The 17,828-nt window shown below is 38.0% G+C and overlaps 1 protein-coding gene across 2 annotated transcripts in view; it reads right to left on the reverse strand.

The window, feature by feature from the left end:
• The window catches only part of LOC121330864 (cAMP-specific 3',5'-cyclic phosphodiesterase 4B-like), an 86,544-nt gene that overhangs the window by 63,558 nt on the left and 5,158 nt on the right, over positions 1-17,828 (reverse strand). The window contains exon 2 of one of the 2 annotated variants that reach the window (XM_041277741.1): positions 16,468-16,706. In XM_041277741.1, the coding sequence (XP_041133675.1) occupies positions 16,468-16,706 (239 nt within the window). Of the gene's footprint in view, positions 1-8,966; positions 9,406-16,467; positions 16,707-17,828 lie in introns of those variants that run through there. The other variant, XM_041277742.1, reaches the window with a different exon arrangement.

Genomic DNA, 17,828 nt, shown 5'->3' on the forward strand with positions numbered 1-17,828 from the left:
ATACAGTACTAATTAATAGCTTGTCTAGAACGATCACTCCTAAACATAACCCCCCACCCCCCCCAAGTCCATAGTAGCTGATGCCCATATTAGCAGCGGGTAAATATCATAAAGCATTTCCCTTTGAAACCTTGTGTTTTTTTTTTTTTTCTAAAGACATAACGAGAAAAACAGAGAGAAAAAAAATCACAGCAGAATTACATTAGAAGAATGTTATGGCAACCATGTCGATATTATCCGTATCTGTTGCTGCTCAATGTCCAATGTATTTGACATTGAGAAAATAGACATTAAAAAAGGTATGGGAACATACCCAGGGGAGTAAAGGGTTAAAAGATACTATACGTAATACTAACCAATACCTCTAAAACAGGAAGATAGATAGATAGATAGAGAGATAGATAGACAGACAGAGAGATAGATAGAGGGATAGATAGATAGATAGAGAGATAGATAGATAGAGATAGAGAGATAGAGAGATAGATAGAGGGATAGATAGATAGAGATAGAGAGATAGAGAGATAGATAGAGGGATAGATAGATAGAGAGATAGATAGATAGATAGATAGAGAGAGAGAGAGATAGATAGAGAGATAGATAGATAGAGAGATAGATAGATAGATAGATAGAGAGAGAGAGAGAGAGAGAGAGAGATAGATAGCTAGATAGATAGATAGATAGATAGATAGATAGATAGATAGATAGATAGATAGATAGATAGATAGATAGATATACACACACAAGTTCCTGGAAGCCTCATTCAAGTACAGTGATTGTACACAAACTTCAAAATGTCATTACATTGTAAATGTAGATTTTAAATTAGAATGACAGTGTACTCATCTCTCTTCTATCAGCATAGCAGTAATAGCTGCTGCCACTTACTAGATTTACAGGGTTTGAGAAAAATGAAACCAAGTGATGTTTGGAGAACATTTTTTGCTGCTATTTACGATCCTAAACAGGAAATAATATTGTAGCTATTTCTGCATACGCAACCACACACACATTGATTCACAACTTAAGACCCCAGAGACTGCTGAAAAAAAGGTGCCAAATATGCAGCTTATACAGGAAACTAAATGTACAAAGCATGTGAATGTGTGTTATAAACAATTTATGATAATGACAGCTGTTAAAGCATAGTCACAGTTTTCCTAAATAAAAAGTAAAGAAGCCTATCTACAACAGATTTCATTCACACTCCACAGACGTCATCGAGACAATGTGAGAAACATGTAGTTTTGATTCAGCACATACCACTTAGCAGGGCTTGAGACTTGCATTAGCCCTGCACCCAGTCCTGGGTTTCAGAATTACCCATGTTTAGGTATATTATTGAAATAACCAGGTGCCAGAGGTTTGAACAATCAAGAAAATACAATCTGAACTGATTGCACTTTTCACAGCATGACTGAGTAACATACAGCCCGAGTCTGTAGGGTTATTAACAGATCATATAGCTATAAAGGAAGGAACGACATATTTCAAATCTCCTGGTGCCTGATCATTTAAATAACATACTTTAAATTGAGGACATTTCTGGCATAGTGTTCATGTCAATCCAGGACCTTGTATTTGATCATTGCTTTCATAAACTATTTTGTTGTTGGTTTGTGCATTTTTAAAAAAAGAAACATATTCACAGTCAAACTGCCTTCCATTTCAATATCTTGCGAACGCAATAAAAGACCATGCACAGTACATATCAGAGCTCAGGTAGCCAGTTACAAAGCCTGACACCACCTGCCTGTCCTTCAGGCAAGGTCATATATTTACTGTTTCTATTGAAATTGTGCAGAAGAGCAGCTGGTGCTCCTGCCTTCTCTCCCTATTGGTTGGGAGTGAAAGAGAGACCAGTAACCTCCAGTACAGCAGACAGTATCAAGTTATTGAAGAGAATTGCAGGTAAACCCTATAAAGAGCACAGTGCGACTGTGAACCAGCAGATACTGCTCTTCAAACACTGCAATTACTCCCAGGGTCCCATTTGATAAGGGAATAACTGGCATGGTCTTGTTATCTATTCATATCACACAAGTAATACCTGCTCAACTCCAAGGTGACGTGTAACAGTCAACCAAGAATGAGGTCAGAGCAGTTCCCAGCGGTTTTGGAGTGGAAACTTTAAATTCTGCATTAGAGTTAGGTTAGGGTTAGGGTTAGGGTTAGGGTTAGGGTTAGAGTTAGTTAGGTTAGGGTTAGGGTTAGGGTTAGAGTTAGGTTAGGGTTAGGGTTAGTTTGGAATTTTTCATAAAGGAATGTTTTCCTTAAAGAGAGGCCCTGGCCTGTCCACACTCGATTTTGTATTTCCTCTTGTAATTAAATAGGTTTTGGTTTTGTGTTTTAAAGGTTGTATAACATTTTTATTGGGGGGGGGGGGGGGGGTGTAAAATAAATGTTGTTCAGGTTCTAGGAATATTTCTTTTATTTAATCCTAGTGGCGTCATTGTGTTTAATTTGGCTATCCATCTCCTTTCTGTTTTTTTCCTAAGTTGGTCTGTCCACTAATATCAGTTTGTACTCCTGTCATTGTCATGTGTTCTAGTTAGGGTTAGCCTTAGTTCTATACAATCACAAAAATACATGATTCCATCTAACACAGTCAAATGTTTTTTTTTTTTATTTTATTTTATTTAGTTTTGTCTTTTACTATTGGACAATTCCCTGATCAGGGACTAATCCACAGACAAACAGGTTAAATGTCTTCATATTTCAGTATCACCACAAATTAACATTAAAGTGCCTTGACCCTTTTTCCCCTGGGATTGCCTTGGGTTTGGGCTGTACTGCTTGCAGCTGAAGTTCATCCGGATTGTGAACTGGGAAGTTGAGCCCTCCTCGGGGTTGGAGGTTGAACTGGGAGGTTCAGCCCTTCTCAGGGTTTGACCTTGAACTGGGAGTGTTCCCTCACAGAAAAGTCTAAATGTTACAGGAAGCTTGAGGCATCTCTCTGCATATCAAACTGTCACTTTTGACTCACAAGCACACATTTCATAGATGTTATATGCAAACAATCTAATTCTCATTTGCATAGAGCATTACAGGGCAGACGGATATCAATAATGCATGCTTAAAGGGTTATTTCTTAAAGCCCAAGAAAACTGTTTCATTATGCAGTGGTACGGTGTATCTGACACTGGGTCATACCATGTCAAAATCTAGACAACACAGATTTTGATTAAACTGGGAAGAAACTAACTATCTGGTATATGAACACTTTATTTATCTATGAATGACTGAAATTAAACTTGAAACACCCTCTACTTGTGCAGTTCAAATGTTCTTATAATGAAGCCACTAATAAAGAGGTCACCATAAAATCTGCATACAATGCTTAATGTACAGTATGTAGATCTAAAAAAAATCTAAATCAGATCAGACTTGTATATCTTTAAAAAGCACAAGTGCGACAAAAACATGTTGACGGGATTTATCTTCTTTTTTTTTTTTTTTACCTGTGATAAAAAAAAGTCAAGTCGATGGACATTTAATGCCTTTGTCATTAGACTGATAGACACTTTCCATCTGCCTGCATTTCTAAACCCATGGTAGTGATGTCGTACAGTAGACACAAATGTCTAGGGAGACAAGACGGTCCCCACCCCTGCTTTCCTGCATCTCTTGTTCCTATGGAGACCAGGAGTCAAGAACGCTCGTCTGACAAGGGCAATGTGGAATTACAGACACAGCAACAAAATAGCACTCTGTGAAGAGCATGAATGACATCAGTACGTCCCCCATAATGATTGTGACATCTTCTCCGTTTGACCAGTTAAAAGGGTGCATTCAGAATAAAAATAAATAAACTTTATGACCTACTTTATTTCCAGGTTTTAATAAACACTATTTTGCAGTTGTATTGCCACGTCAATTGGACACTGTCCACAAACATGCAAAAAAAAAACCCAAAAAAACACCAACATCAATCACAGAGCACAGAGTTTTACTGCATCAGCTTTGTAATATGAATACTACGGGCTTCCAGGAGGGCCTCCATTGACAAGGTCACAGCACAAAAACAGCACAAGACTTCAAGTATCCTGTAATTTGACATCCATTCATTTGGTTGGAGTTTCTCCCCGTGGCAAGAATGTGGCCAACCGACTTTAAAAGAAGTACAAACACATTATTTTATTGGATTAAAGGTGGCTTGTGCGTGCTTTATTCAGGTTTAGCAGCATTCTATACAGCATACTGTGGTGTGTTGGCTGGGGTAATATACAAGAGATGCATGTTACTTAGGCATGTAGTCCTAGGCTGCTCATCCATCGAGTTCTAAACAGAATGAGGGCTTATCCAATGTTAGCAATTGCTTTTTGCTATAGCAGAGTACAGTTTGGAACATCTCCTCCCAAGCCTAGAAGTTCTATTCTATAGCACATCATAGAACAGGGAAATAATCTGGCACACATATTTATGAATTTAATTCACTATTAGCGTGAAGCATGCATTTCATTGTGTTAAATTAAAAAAAAAAAAAATTATAATCTAGATTATATTATAAATACAGCCATTTATTTGGCTGTATTTTGGAATTAAAAAAACAAAAACACACAAAATGGATTACTTTCATAAGATTCATCATAAATTACATGGAGAAAAAAAAAACACATTGTGTCAGCAAGGCTTCAGGCAACAGCATCTGCCCAGCATGAAGCACTCACACACTTTGTTGAAACCTTCCTCACAATGCAGTGGTTCTGCAAGTAAACACAAAGCCTTTCAGTACACAATGAAGCAGGGGTGAGGGGATTGAGGTACCAGTATGTAAGCCATCATTTCACATTTTTAATTGTAGAAGAGAACATTTCATACATTTAACCCCAGTGGAGTGTGCAAGGCTAAAATGAAACAGAGTACCACAAACACAAAAGGCATTGCTCCTCCATTCATAAAGATGGTAAATGAGATGCTTCTCTCCACAGGAAATCTCGTGCCCAAGCCCACAATACTTTGCCTTCATCAGCAGGACAACAATGGAGAGGTGCCTGGCCTGACTACAGGGGTCTCTGGTGCGCGGTGAGCAGAGGACACCGTGGCCCTGAGAACTCCCCCCCACGGTCGGCAGTGGAATAGCCTGGACCCGAACCAGCGACATCCAGGCTATAGGGTGCATCCTGCACTCCATGCGCAGTGCCTTTACCGGATCTCGTGAGCCCCCCACCCTTGTATGTTTAAGGGGAAGCACTATATATTTTCAAAAGCGGTCTTAAAGCTTTGTGAAGTCCTTTGTTTCTATTTCGGCAAGGCAGCCTTCATTTCCCCCATAAATATATATCTGTTATAATGAAATGTACTTTATTAAAAAAACGTTCAATCAATACAAGACAACCGAAACAGATGCCAGACCTGAATCATTATACAGTACAATAAATACATTGTGCAAAGGGAGATTTCCATCACAACTGAATAGGCAGTTCACAAAACATAATGACAAATGTGATGGTACCACAGGAGTGATTGGATACACAGGCTCCTCAACTACAAACACTGAAATGGGTGTGAGCTTCCAATGCATTTATAGTACAGGAACGACACAGCTTTTGTGCATGTTCTCCCAGACAAGCACATTTCCTCCACTCAGATAACATTATTGTGCAAGCAAGCATAACCACACAACTAATGAATTGAATCTGCAGGAGAACACCTCCCCCCCCCCCAGAATTTACAGATTTCAGGAAATGGGAATCCACTTTCCCTGACCTTTCCCATTTCAAGGTGCATAATGATAGACCATAAAGGTCATCGTTTGACAGGCGTGTGATTAGAGTGCAGAGCGGCAGAGGCAGGTGGCTAGAAGGGCACGTCTGACATGCATTTTAACCGCAGGGGATAAAACGGCTACACTTTAGGAAAATGTTTGTTCGATTGTTAAGCATTTCTCAAAATGGGGAGAAATATAAAATAAGTAACCTTTCTGAAATGTGCATTTCATTTGCAGTGCATGCAGAATAATATTTATTTATATATCAATTATATTATACTATAGCATGCAGAATAATTATTATATAATATATATATATATATATATATGCATATATGTATACTATATATATATATATATATATATATATATATATATATATATATATATATACACAGTATATACAGTATATATCAATTATATTATACGGCATGCAGAATAATGTTTATACATATCTCAATTTTATTATACGGCATGCATTGCCAACGATACGCACATTTCTGCAGTCTCTGCAGTTGAGATTATAATCTTGGACTACAGACCTAGTTTTCTATGTAACGACATGATTTCCGAATCTAACAGGAGGTAGATGTCATGGCAATTTCCTCGTAATTATACAAACAGAATTCAAGCTGGAAAAAATTTATTAAGCTTTGACACTGCAAGAGAACCTAAAAGCAATACCAGCAAATATAAAGAGTTCCTTGCAAAACATCACAATTATAAAACAGTTTTGAAAATATACCATAGGTAACCAAGATATACTTGACATTAGAATGACAAGGTTTACAAATATACTTTGCTCCAGTACACCTTTGTATCAATGTAAAAATATATCTGATAGATAGGTAGAAGGATGTGGGGGTGGGAGACAAGTAATAATGCTAATTATTAGCTAGCAGGTAGATGGTAATTTCTAATACTTGATAGCTTGCAATTCTTTCCTTATAAAGCATCCCATCTTGAATAGCCATTGATAGTACAGTTGTACAGTAGAGGAGGGTCCGGCTTGCTATAAGCGCTGCTTGTGAAGTGGTTAACCCTCATCTGAACCGGGACCTTGGATGGATTTCTTGCATATATTCTTACTGTGATCGGATTGATGGACATGGTATCCAGTCTGTTACTTCCGATCAGTTGGAGAACGCTTCCATCTTCCAATGAAGTTCTGCCTTTCATTCTGTTTTGAAAGTTGCAACGATTTCAACAATTACCCTAATTTACACTGCAGTCAGGGCTAATCAGATGCTATTCAGAAAACCCTAGAGGCTTGTTTACGTCACAGGCCACTAAAGTAATACTATAATTGAGAAGTTATGTGCTCAGGGAAAACCGGGCAGCTTCCAAAGCACTGGTAAAACCTAATAAAATTGCTAATTCTTAAAAGACGCAAAGACCGTGTTTTCATTTCGAAATCTGAAAAGCATGAAAAAAGGATGAGTGTTGGAACATGTTATTTAGAGATAAATTAATTGTTAGGTCTTAGAATGCAAGTCACAAATTAAGCATAGGTTCTGGTTAACTTTCTAATGAGACTAGGGATCTGATTAACATATTTTAGTCTCCTGAATTCTAGTTAGAACCTTGGAAGCTGACTGTATCCTGGTTTTTGTCTTTAGAAGAAAAGACTGACCAACAGGACAATGTTGTAAAAACAAGTCCTTTGATGTCCAGCCCTAACATGAAAGGTGTTTGCTTTTTGGAGAGACCACTGTTTTGTATCGGAGCTACAAACCTATTGATAAACATCTTCCCAAATAGTAAACTAGGTATAAACAGGTTTTGCTTAGAAAATAGTTGGTTTATGAGGAGAGTCATAAATTCTAGCCCCCCTTAGAGGGATCTGGACAGAGCAAGACACTTAAAGGACTGATAAGAGATTTGCATAACTAACTAAAAGAAACTTGTTTTCTTCTGATTGGGTTAAAGAATTAAAATAATGACGGGGTGTGTTTGTTAACGTGTGTTTTTTCTGTGCTTGAAGGGAGATCATATTAAAAGAATCTCCGTCGTAACTTTGCAACCAAGACTTTGACTGACTTTATTGTTACTCACAAATGAATAAAAAAATTTGCAATGTCTTCATTTTTAAATTACAACAATGAGAAGCTCTGTAGTTAGGGTCCCTTGGAAAGTAATTGGTAGGTAGCTTTATAAAAGGTATTTGTAAAAGGGGGGGATCCAAGTTGTTTGCATAATACGTTCTGTTAAATAACGTATGCAATAGAGTTTTGTTTGAATTTGCTATTTTATGAATGTAACGTTCTGTTGACTTAGCTAAATTCTGTTTATTATTCCTATTAACTGTGGGACACATATAACCCAGTTCAATTATGTGAGTCATACAGAGAAAGCCCACATCAATTTTAATTGGGCGTGAAAACATCTTCTGCAGTGTATGTACAGTAATGAAAGATTTTCAAATGATATTCACAAAATCATGGAGGGGATGCATTTAAAAGGGCAATGTGTTCTGTAAGCAATAATGGGGGATAATGTTGATGCTTACGCTTCATTTTTAATAAATGAAGTAGGCTAGTCTGGTTTCAATTATGTTTTAACTGCATCACATTTGTAAACAGATCAAGCGCCTCTTCAGGCATGTGTATTTGTTTAATGAAAAACAATTACAGTATATACATTTGTATGAGCCATTAATCATTTTTATATTTAAAAAAACAAGACTAAAATGTTCTCTCAAAACTGCACATGTAAACAAGAATTAAGTCATTTTTAAATTGCATTATTTCCCCAGAAACACACTTTTGCAAATCAGTCACATCAGCTGGAAGTGCTTGAAGCCAGCAATTTCCATTCCCCATAATTAGCCAGCTGAAAGCCTTTACATTAAGAACAGATACAATGATGAGTTAATGGTATAGCATTCCGAGATGTGTGCCTCAACACTACAGCCTGTCAGCTGCTACCAAATCAAACAAGATCATCTTGTACAAAACACGTTATCATTTATATTTAAAGCAACAGAGATAAAACAGTGGCAGATGCATCAATTGTTATTTGCAAGTACACAACTTGCATCCAAGCAGCCCGCTAAATGCCCAGTAGTTTCTCTTGAAACTTCAGTAAATCTTTTTTTTTTTTTTTTTAAAGATGATATTAACAATAGAAATAAACGCGTCTGTCTTGAAGCTACTGTTGCACACATGCACAAATAAGAAGGTACTTATTCATCTGTGATAACAGATGTCCCCATTCCCTCAGTGACTGGCAGTACCTGCAAGTGCAGATCAAGTCTTACCATGTATGTGCTACAGTGAAACGCCGCCGCTGACGGATGCTTTTGTTAACCAGCAACCTTCTGAACAGACAAGGCGAGTTTCTGGGAGAGCTGCGGGGAGAGATTTTCGGAGAGGTGCTCCTCTTCCCCGACAGTCTGGGGGGCTCCAGTTCTAAATGCATGTGTTCTTTGAAAGTCCGAATGCAGGACTCTGGCTCCGGAGCAGTCAGCTCATTCGAAGTAGGCTCTCTTGCTGTCATATTGGTGAGGGTGATCCAATTCCTACCCCCTCCAAAAGGATATTATGCCATAAAACTGCAGAGAAAAAAATTATACTAAGTGTGGAAATAAACTCTTGAGGGAAAGGCTTTCGTTGTTTTTAATTCCAGGCTCTCAAAGTTAACTATCAGCACAGTCCTGGTAGAAACATTGATCAGCAGCTGCTTTCAGTGACAGGGAGAGAGAGATAGAGAGAGAGAGAGAGAGTGAGAAAGAGAGAGAGAGCCAGCTCTATGATACACCTCCTGCAGAATCCTGCTCTCATGTGCTTTCTGTGTCAGAAGCCTCCTGGTGGATATGGTACATCTGCAGAGTACACAGCAACATTCACTGAATCCATTCAGCTGAAGGAACCACCCTTATGAAATATTAATGAGGATCCAAGATCAATCCATTTCCATCGAGCTCCTTCAAAAGATTAGTTGAAGAGGCCCTTAATGTCTTAAATATTGGATGCAAATCTGATGCCAAAGTCACAAGGTGAGACTTGCAAACCGTGAGAATAACAAGAAACTGGCACGAGAAATATTTACTCTGAATGATTTTTTTTTTTAATAGCTCTATACATTCCAACAGCAGAAGGCTCCACCTATTGAATGCTTATTGGCTTAGTCATTTTTGAAGCTTATTTATTTTTTACTGCAGGCAAGGAAGCGTCTGCCTGTGGAAAGCCAATCAGTCTCAGTGTAGCTATGTAACTCCTGATGACGTGTACCCTTTAACAACATGCCAGTGTTGAAATAAGAGATAAAAACACTATCTGGAAAACCACACATTACCTGACGTCATGCTATGCTTGCAAAAAAAATCACTGATGGGCAGGCTTTGCCACCAAACAGTAGACTGGTACTAGAGCAGAGAGAAACACAGCTAATAACAACCAGCAGGGCATTGTAATAAAACAGGAACCAATGCATGGAATCTATAGTGCTTGACAGAGCGGAAAAGGGAGAAGTTATTGTTTAACAAAGCCAGGCAACAAAAGAGGAAATTAACGTGTCAATACATCAGGGATGAAATTCTGCTGGAACTTCGTACCGGGACTTATGTTAATTCAGTGTGGCAAAAAAAAGCATTCACAGCCTATTCTGGGATATTACAGTTTTATATATAATACAGGAATTATGATAGAACAACATTGCAAAGCATTATATTTTTGTTAGTTTTAGCTGGGAATTGTGCAGCATGTGAGTCGAACAGGAAAGTGACAGTAGTTTTTTTTATTTATTTATCTTTAATATGATATACTCTAGCCTGGGTATTGTATTAATTCATATCAATTGAATATGGTTTATTAACCTATTAAATTTGACCTGTTGTCAGAGCAACAATAATAAAAAGAAAACCTAGCACAACACCTGGCTTTTGTCTCCAGATTATTATTAGAAGGGCTGGGATTTCATCTCCAGTAGTGAGCTGAGAGGCTGCTATATTTTTTAATGAGAAACAAATCAAAATGCATATGTCTATATGGTCTTTATTTTTCATAAGACATACTTAGTATTTTTATGAAAAAATTAGCAGTGCGGCTACCAGTAGTGTTGCTGGCTACACTCTGAGGCCACTAAAAATGTTATTTGAGAACCACTGGTCTATAGCTATATTAAAAGCATATTTTACGAATTGAAAACAATCTTAATAGCACTACAAAAACTTTTATACATTTTCAAAGTAAATATTTGCCGTACTGATAGCAAATCTGTTTTAAATATGTTTTTCCTGAAAATACTTCTCAAAGCTGATTGCCAGAAAATGTGTAAGGGAAGAAAATCACGCTATGACGACAAGTCCATTTAAGAAGGTGTACGGCATGTGCAACACCCAATCCCATCATATTTCCTCTTATTCAGCTTCAGAAGCCTTTTTATTAACTTTTTTTCTGGAACGGTCCATGGTAATTAATCTAAACAAACACAACAGAGAAGCAGACAAAATATGTTATTGTAGAAAAGTAATAAGTAAACAAAAACAACAACATGGATATATGTTCTAATCCATATAACCTGATCTCTTTTTTAGGATATCTTGAAACAAAACCCCTTCTCTAAAGCAGTTACTGCATAGTGTAATTTTTCTTAATCCTTGTCATTTAAGTTTTATATTACAGTACATGTTACCTGCAGGGGGTATAGCGCTTTCAGTATTTTCTGCTTCCTTGTCTTGGTTATAATCATTTATTTTTGAAGGCTTATTTTGTTTAACATGCATGTAAACTCTTGAAGGTTGGTTAATACAAAATGATAATAAACCCAATAATATATGTGCAAACAACAAGGAGGTGTGAAGAATGGGAAGTAATTCACTGGGAAATCCAATAATGTCGAGAGAAGAAAGCTAACAGGAGTGAAGAAAGAGGGCATGGCTATTCAGCTGCTATCCGCTACCTGCTCCCCATTCTTTCAGGTGTCAGCAGATAAGTTGTTGTTTCTGATGTTTACTTTATTGTTACAGCAGCCAGACAGAACATTACCCCCTCAAATTTTTTATCGTCCAAGTGAAAAAAAAAAAAAGATAAAATCTAGAAACCTTCTTTCAGAACCCGCTTGCGCCCCGACATGTCCCGTCTGCCCAAGGGTTCCCAGCCCCCAGGCAAATAAAATGAAAATGCCAATTTGCTCATTTTTTTGTGCCTCCCATTATCCTACTCAGCTTGGAATAAATATTAATATTTAGGCCTTTTAAGCATCATGAATAGCTTTAAAAAAAAAAAAAGAATATCTATTTCATCGACACAAGCCTCACTCACCAACCTGTTTGACTGCCTGTCACTCTCTCAAACAGACACAGTCCTGTTCCTAGAAGCAGCATGTGAGGCCCAACAGAGCTGAAGGGGGGGGGGGGCTTTCTATTACAAAATATTTTAAAAGCACAGTGGAACACTACAATTGTAACTGTCTATTACATTAAAAGCTTCTCAGAAGATCTTTAACACAGTTGCGAATGTAAAATGTAACAGTATCCTGTGATATCTAGTAACTGTGAAAGCAGAACTCACAGCACATCGGAATGACTACAGAACATGAAATAACTAGCAACCTCAAACCACTGGTCTGCAAGATAGGGAACCAAGACATCATTCTGCTCACCCCACAAAACATGCTGTTGTCACTTAAAGTTAAGCAGGCCACAAAAAGACGGCTGAAGATTAAGAAAGCCCTTCACAGAAGTTACTAAAACCAACTGTAACTCAAGCTTCATTTTATATGCTAGATAAATGCATACTGTAGGCATTACCTCCAGCTCCATTTGTAAAAGCAATACAAATAGTAGGGCTTCACTAGTTGGGCTGTACATTTAACCCTAGATAAATGTTGCTATTCTGTTTTGTAGCATATACTGTAAAGTTAATGTAAATGCATAATAATGTAAACAGTACTACCAATGCTGCAATTAGAAAAGTTGAAAGAAAAACAGGCCTCCAAAGAATAAAAGTTACCCATTGAGAAATTAAATCATGGGATAAGAAAAGCTCTCGAAAGATACTTCATAATGCAGAGAGAATTCTACAGGAGCTCAGCGGGTCGCTCAGATAACCAAATCCAAATCCAACACAAACCTCAGATAATCAAATCCAAATCCAACACAAACACAATCATGCAGTTTTCAAAGAATCAAACACTTCCTCCTTATTGGTTTTGAAAATGCACTCGTCACAATCCTTTCCGGCTTTGCAGGCGGGCTGCCTTACAGGCTTTGAGTGGATGGAAGTCACGATTGCTACTCAATTATTTCTGCAGTGACTCAATAATTTCTTTCTCCCTTCCAGTCTGAACTCATGTATCATCTTAAAATAAATACATACAAAAAAGCATGGTTAAAGCTGGAAATGAAAAGACATTTTCTTTAGAGAATTGAACTGAACTGTGAAAATATACATATATATATATATATATATATATATATATATATATATATATATATATATACACACACACACACACACACACACACACACACACACACACACACACACAGCATTTAGGAAATGTATCGCTCTATTGAAATATCAAAAAAAAAAATAATAATTCCTAAAACATTTTCAACAAAAACACAGTTTCTCTAGAAGGCGGAGCATGATCATGTGACTCCCTACTGCAAGCAGGTTTCAAGATAGGAGGACACTCCTTTCAGGTGAATGTCAACTGGACTGTCAACAAGACTTACTTTGTGCTAATGTGACAAGCAGAAACCAAGGAATTGTAAACCTGAACAGGACTATGGGACACTGCACAATAAAAACAATGTACTGTGCTATGAACAGGAACTCTAAAAGCACAGCAAAAAAACATTCCTGTTAAGAAAACAAAGAGCAAATACAACATTGCATTGATTGTATTCATAATAATCCCATTCAAATAAATGACTTTAAATAGTTACCCAGCAGGTGGCACTGTGCGTCAAGGTTCTGGCAGAATTAAAGGAATATAAACATTAAAAAGGTACGGAAAATTGAGCCATAATGTATGCAGCTCCTTAGCCATTATATATTCTCACTGTACAGTAATTGCTGTGTACATACATATATAAAAATATCATATTATACAATTAAAGCAACAGAGCATTACCTCCCTACTTTACATGGTATGCCTCTCTTCCACAATTGCATTAAAATATGTGCTTGTGAGCCCCATGAATTCTTAACTCCATCATGAAAGCCTTTGCCCACAAGTGAATTTATATGCAATTACACTGATATGAGACAACTTTGGATAGCAAATAAAAATCAATGCACGATGCAGCATCAATTCGAAAGAAAGATTTCCTGCTGATGTAAATGATTCTGCTTCAAAAAGAAGTACTTTCGAAGTTCTGCTCTGAAACTAATAATAATACTAATAGTGCTGGTCGACACACCAAGGGCATTTTCAACATAGCAAAGGCATGTTCAAGTAATACACTGGTAAGCACAATAGTTCAGGTTTAGCACTGACTGTAACTTACACTTGCTTACAGCGAGCACACCATCATTTCAACTCCTTTTTCTTCAAACAGAAAGGATGCTGCACGACAATAGCATCACAACAATCCACATTTAAAGGGACTGAGAAATAATAATCCAATACAGCTATTTGATGTATTAAAATTGCAATGGTTACTGCATACAGCAGATTAGTATTATGTTTATGACATGCATACAACTGGTAATATATAAAACACTAAAAGGAGACGTGACTTTTTGGCCTCGCTTTAGAGAATATTAGATCACAGGTCCTGTACGACAACACTGTAAACGGTTTATTTTGCCATCAGATCCTGGAAATTGAATTACAGCATTAAAACACGCCCTGCCATCAGTTGTTTTATAGGACACACAAGTGAGGAAGGCAATACGGGTTTGCAAAAAACACAGGTGCTGCAGGAACAGCAGAGGGATGGAAGTAAGACTCGTACTGCCTTGGAGTCTGAGCCACACCTGCCTTTAAGTTTTTTATGTATGACTAAGAAAGTTCAGGATGTGAAAGAAAATGTTCTAGAGCAATTCTGCTCTTCAATTTAATCATCTGAACACTCTGGACCAGAAGTGAAAAAATAAGCTGCTACTGACATAACTGAAGACCCTCTACACATACCTAAGTCATTATTTACAGTTCGTGAAACATTAGCCGATTTTTACCTGACTCCGAGAAACGTGAAAAGCAATGTTAGAAGATTCAGTGTGCAGGTTTTAAGATTATTAGGATAGACTCCCAGTGGTGATTCATGCAGTCAAGAATAAAGGAATTTGAACAAAAACAAAAGAGAAGTTTAGCTCAGTAAATGAAAAAATAAAACACCCTCTGCTGGCTGATGTAAACTATTTACTTTGATTCCTTCCTTTTTTCATTTCTTATGAATTCACTTTGCTTGAAGTCTACCTCTGTTAAATTTTTCACATATTTATTTAGCTGGTTACCATTATGCAGAGGGCACATGAAGTCACTGTGTGGCTTGGAACTTGGCTTCAGGAGACTAGGTTTCAGGCCACTGCATGGCACACCATGGAGACTTGGGGTTTGATACAGCAAAGTTGCCGAACCAGGTTTCAAGCCACTGTTCCTGAAAAAGTGGATTGTGTTCCCTCGGCTTTACTCAAATGACTTCACCTGCTTCTTTAAAAACTCCCCTTACATCTGAAGAAGTGTTTGTATAGAAACGGTTAAGCTAATAAACACTATTAACTCTGCAAGCTAGTTATTAGCGCAGTGTTTAAAGAGGTTGAAATGAGGTGGTCCGGGTCACAGCAGAGCACATTAGGTATGTTTGAGTTCACAATAAAATAAAAATCTGCCATCTTCTACTGTATGTTATCAGCACCCAGCCTCTTTTGTGCAGGGGGCTATGGTTCATCTATTGAGCATTGATTTTAATGACTGATGGCTCTAGTCAGCACTGTCACTCACACACAAGGATGCAGGATGTTTGCACTGGGAAGCATTCCAGGTGTGGACAGGGTTCACTCTCACTAGAACTGACTGCTGAACAAAGAAACTATACTCGGTAAACACGTTCCTCCCATGAGCTGAACTACAACATTGTGTGTGATTAAAACATCATTATCTCTGCTTATACAGGTTAATGAAAATGCAAATAATTACATCCAACACAATCCTATTAAATTAGATTCCAATATCAATGGCTCTAAGGCATTTTGTTATCCATTAATTAGATTGTGTTAGTAGTCATGCATACACAAGGACAAGGGCAGACAGGGTGTACAGTAGTTTGCCCATTCAGAACCGGAGGTGTTGAAAACAAGCCTTTTCGTAATGAGTTTATTTTACTTTGAAAGAGTTTAAATCTGCTTCAAAAGTTCTGGACCACTGTCCACTGAGGTACATTTTTCACATTATTTTTTAATGTCTCAAAGATATTTATTAAAGAAAAGATAACACATTTTTATATGTTTGTAGTATGGGATAAATCACCTTCAGTAGATGGCATATTGCCATTAGTAACCATTGTATGTCACAATCACCAATATATATATATATATTTCAGTTCAAACTTTAAATTTTCAAGTGTAAGCAGACAGTTTCCTAAATATTTCTTTACTCTGACACACACCTATACATATGTCTTCACTACAGCATATTGCTGTCACCACTGATATACATCTTCAGCAGTTGAGCCTGTGTCTGTTGGACCAGGCACCAGGCAACCCCTCCACCTCATCACTGCCAGAAGGAATCAGAAATAGTGGCACATGGTCCTGCCTATGACCAACAACCCTCCCGCCGCAACAAGGAAGCCTGACAGAGCTTACCACTCAGGATCCACAGGAGTGATGTCGATCCGAGGGGGGATGATGAAGGGGAGGGTGGTAGGTCTTGGGAGGAACTCTTCTTCTGGGGTCTTTGCTCTCTCTGCCTGTCTCAAGGACAGGGGTGGCAGCTGCAGGTTGCCAGAGTACCGTCTCCTGCCTCTCCGGAGATCCACACCCAGAGTGTTGGCTGAAGAGGTGAAGGATTTGCTCAAGCCACAGTCGGGAGGGTCTTTATTCCCCTAAAACAGGTACAGCAGAGACACTTATTAAAAAAATTAAAATAATAATAATCTACATCTGTATTTATATCTCCAGGCTTTGCATGGAACGTTTTCAATTCTTCATTTTTTTTTTTTTTTTTTAAAGGAATTGTTTAGAACCTGTAACCATTATTGTTGCCATCGTAGGCTTCTACAAGCGTGCTCTGGTCACCTGTCCAGTGAACTAAATTTTTTTCACTAACCAACTGAACAGAGCAAATGGGCAGTGCAAGCAAAGGCAACACAACAGGACTGTTCGTGGTTCGGTCACTAGAGGGCATCGTTGCTTTATGAAAACTCTTTGGATCCCTGTGTCTTCTTTACGGTAGGAATGATGGGGTTGGCGATAGAGGAAACATGGATACTTGGCAGAGTTTTTGCCCAAGTGGCAGGACTGGCAGACGATCAGAAGACACTGAAACACACTAGTTTGAAGATCTGTGTGTAGAATAAAAACAGAGGACTAGAGGGGAAAAAATAAATACAAGACAAGCGAAAGCAATATGGCAGAATATCATACAAAAAGACAGAACAGAACTGAGAGCTTGTATTTCAAAGCTGGCCCATGGGGCCTTCTCTTCTCCTGTTTCAGCACAGAAAGCAAATCCATCGAAAGTGGAAGCATTTTGCAGATAACTTCATTTTGCCTTTGGTTTATTTATTGCATTAAGTCAGTTAAAGTCTTTACAATGGATGACTGGTGTTTAAGGTGAAGGTTGAATGGAGAGGTTATAGATAGAGCGATGGTTCTGTAGAGGGGAAAAAATACAAGCAGGGAAGCAGATCTTCACTATAGAAGCAGGGCTCTGCATATCTCTCCTTTACACAGGTCTTTTACAAGCACGGGCTCTGGTTTGTGCACAGGCAAAATGAACGTGATCCTGAAGGAATTATTTTATTTAACCTGCATGGCATATAACATCAATTACATATTTAAATATCCTCTGGCACTCAAACTGCTGCCCTGCACTGCTGCACTGTGGCTCAAGCACTGATGCCTGCACCAACCTGCCGTTGGCTTGGATCCTGGCTGCCATCTGGATCTGCAGTCTGAGCCTTGCCTGGTTTTCAGGGTCTGGATTAAGCAATAACACGACCTGA

The sequence above is a fragment of the Polyodon spathula genome, chromosome 18 (assembly GCF_017654505.1).
Source record: "Polyodon spathula isolate WHYD16114869_AA chromosome 18, ASM1765450v1, whole genome shotgun sequence".
NCBI lineage: Eukaryota > Metazoa > Chordata > Actinopteri > Acipenseriformes > Polyodontidae > Polyodon > Polyodon spathula.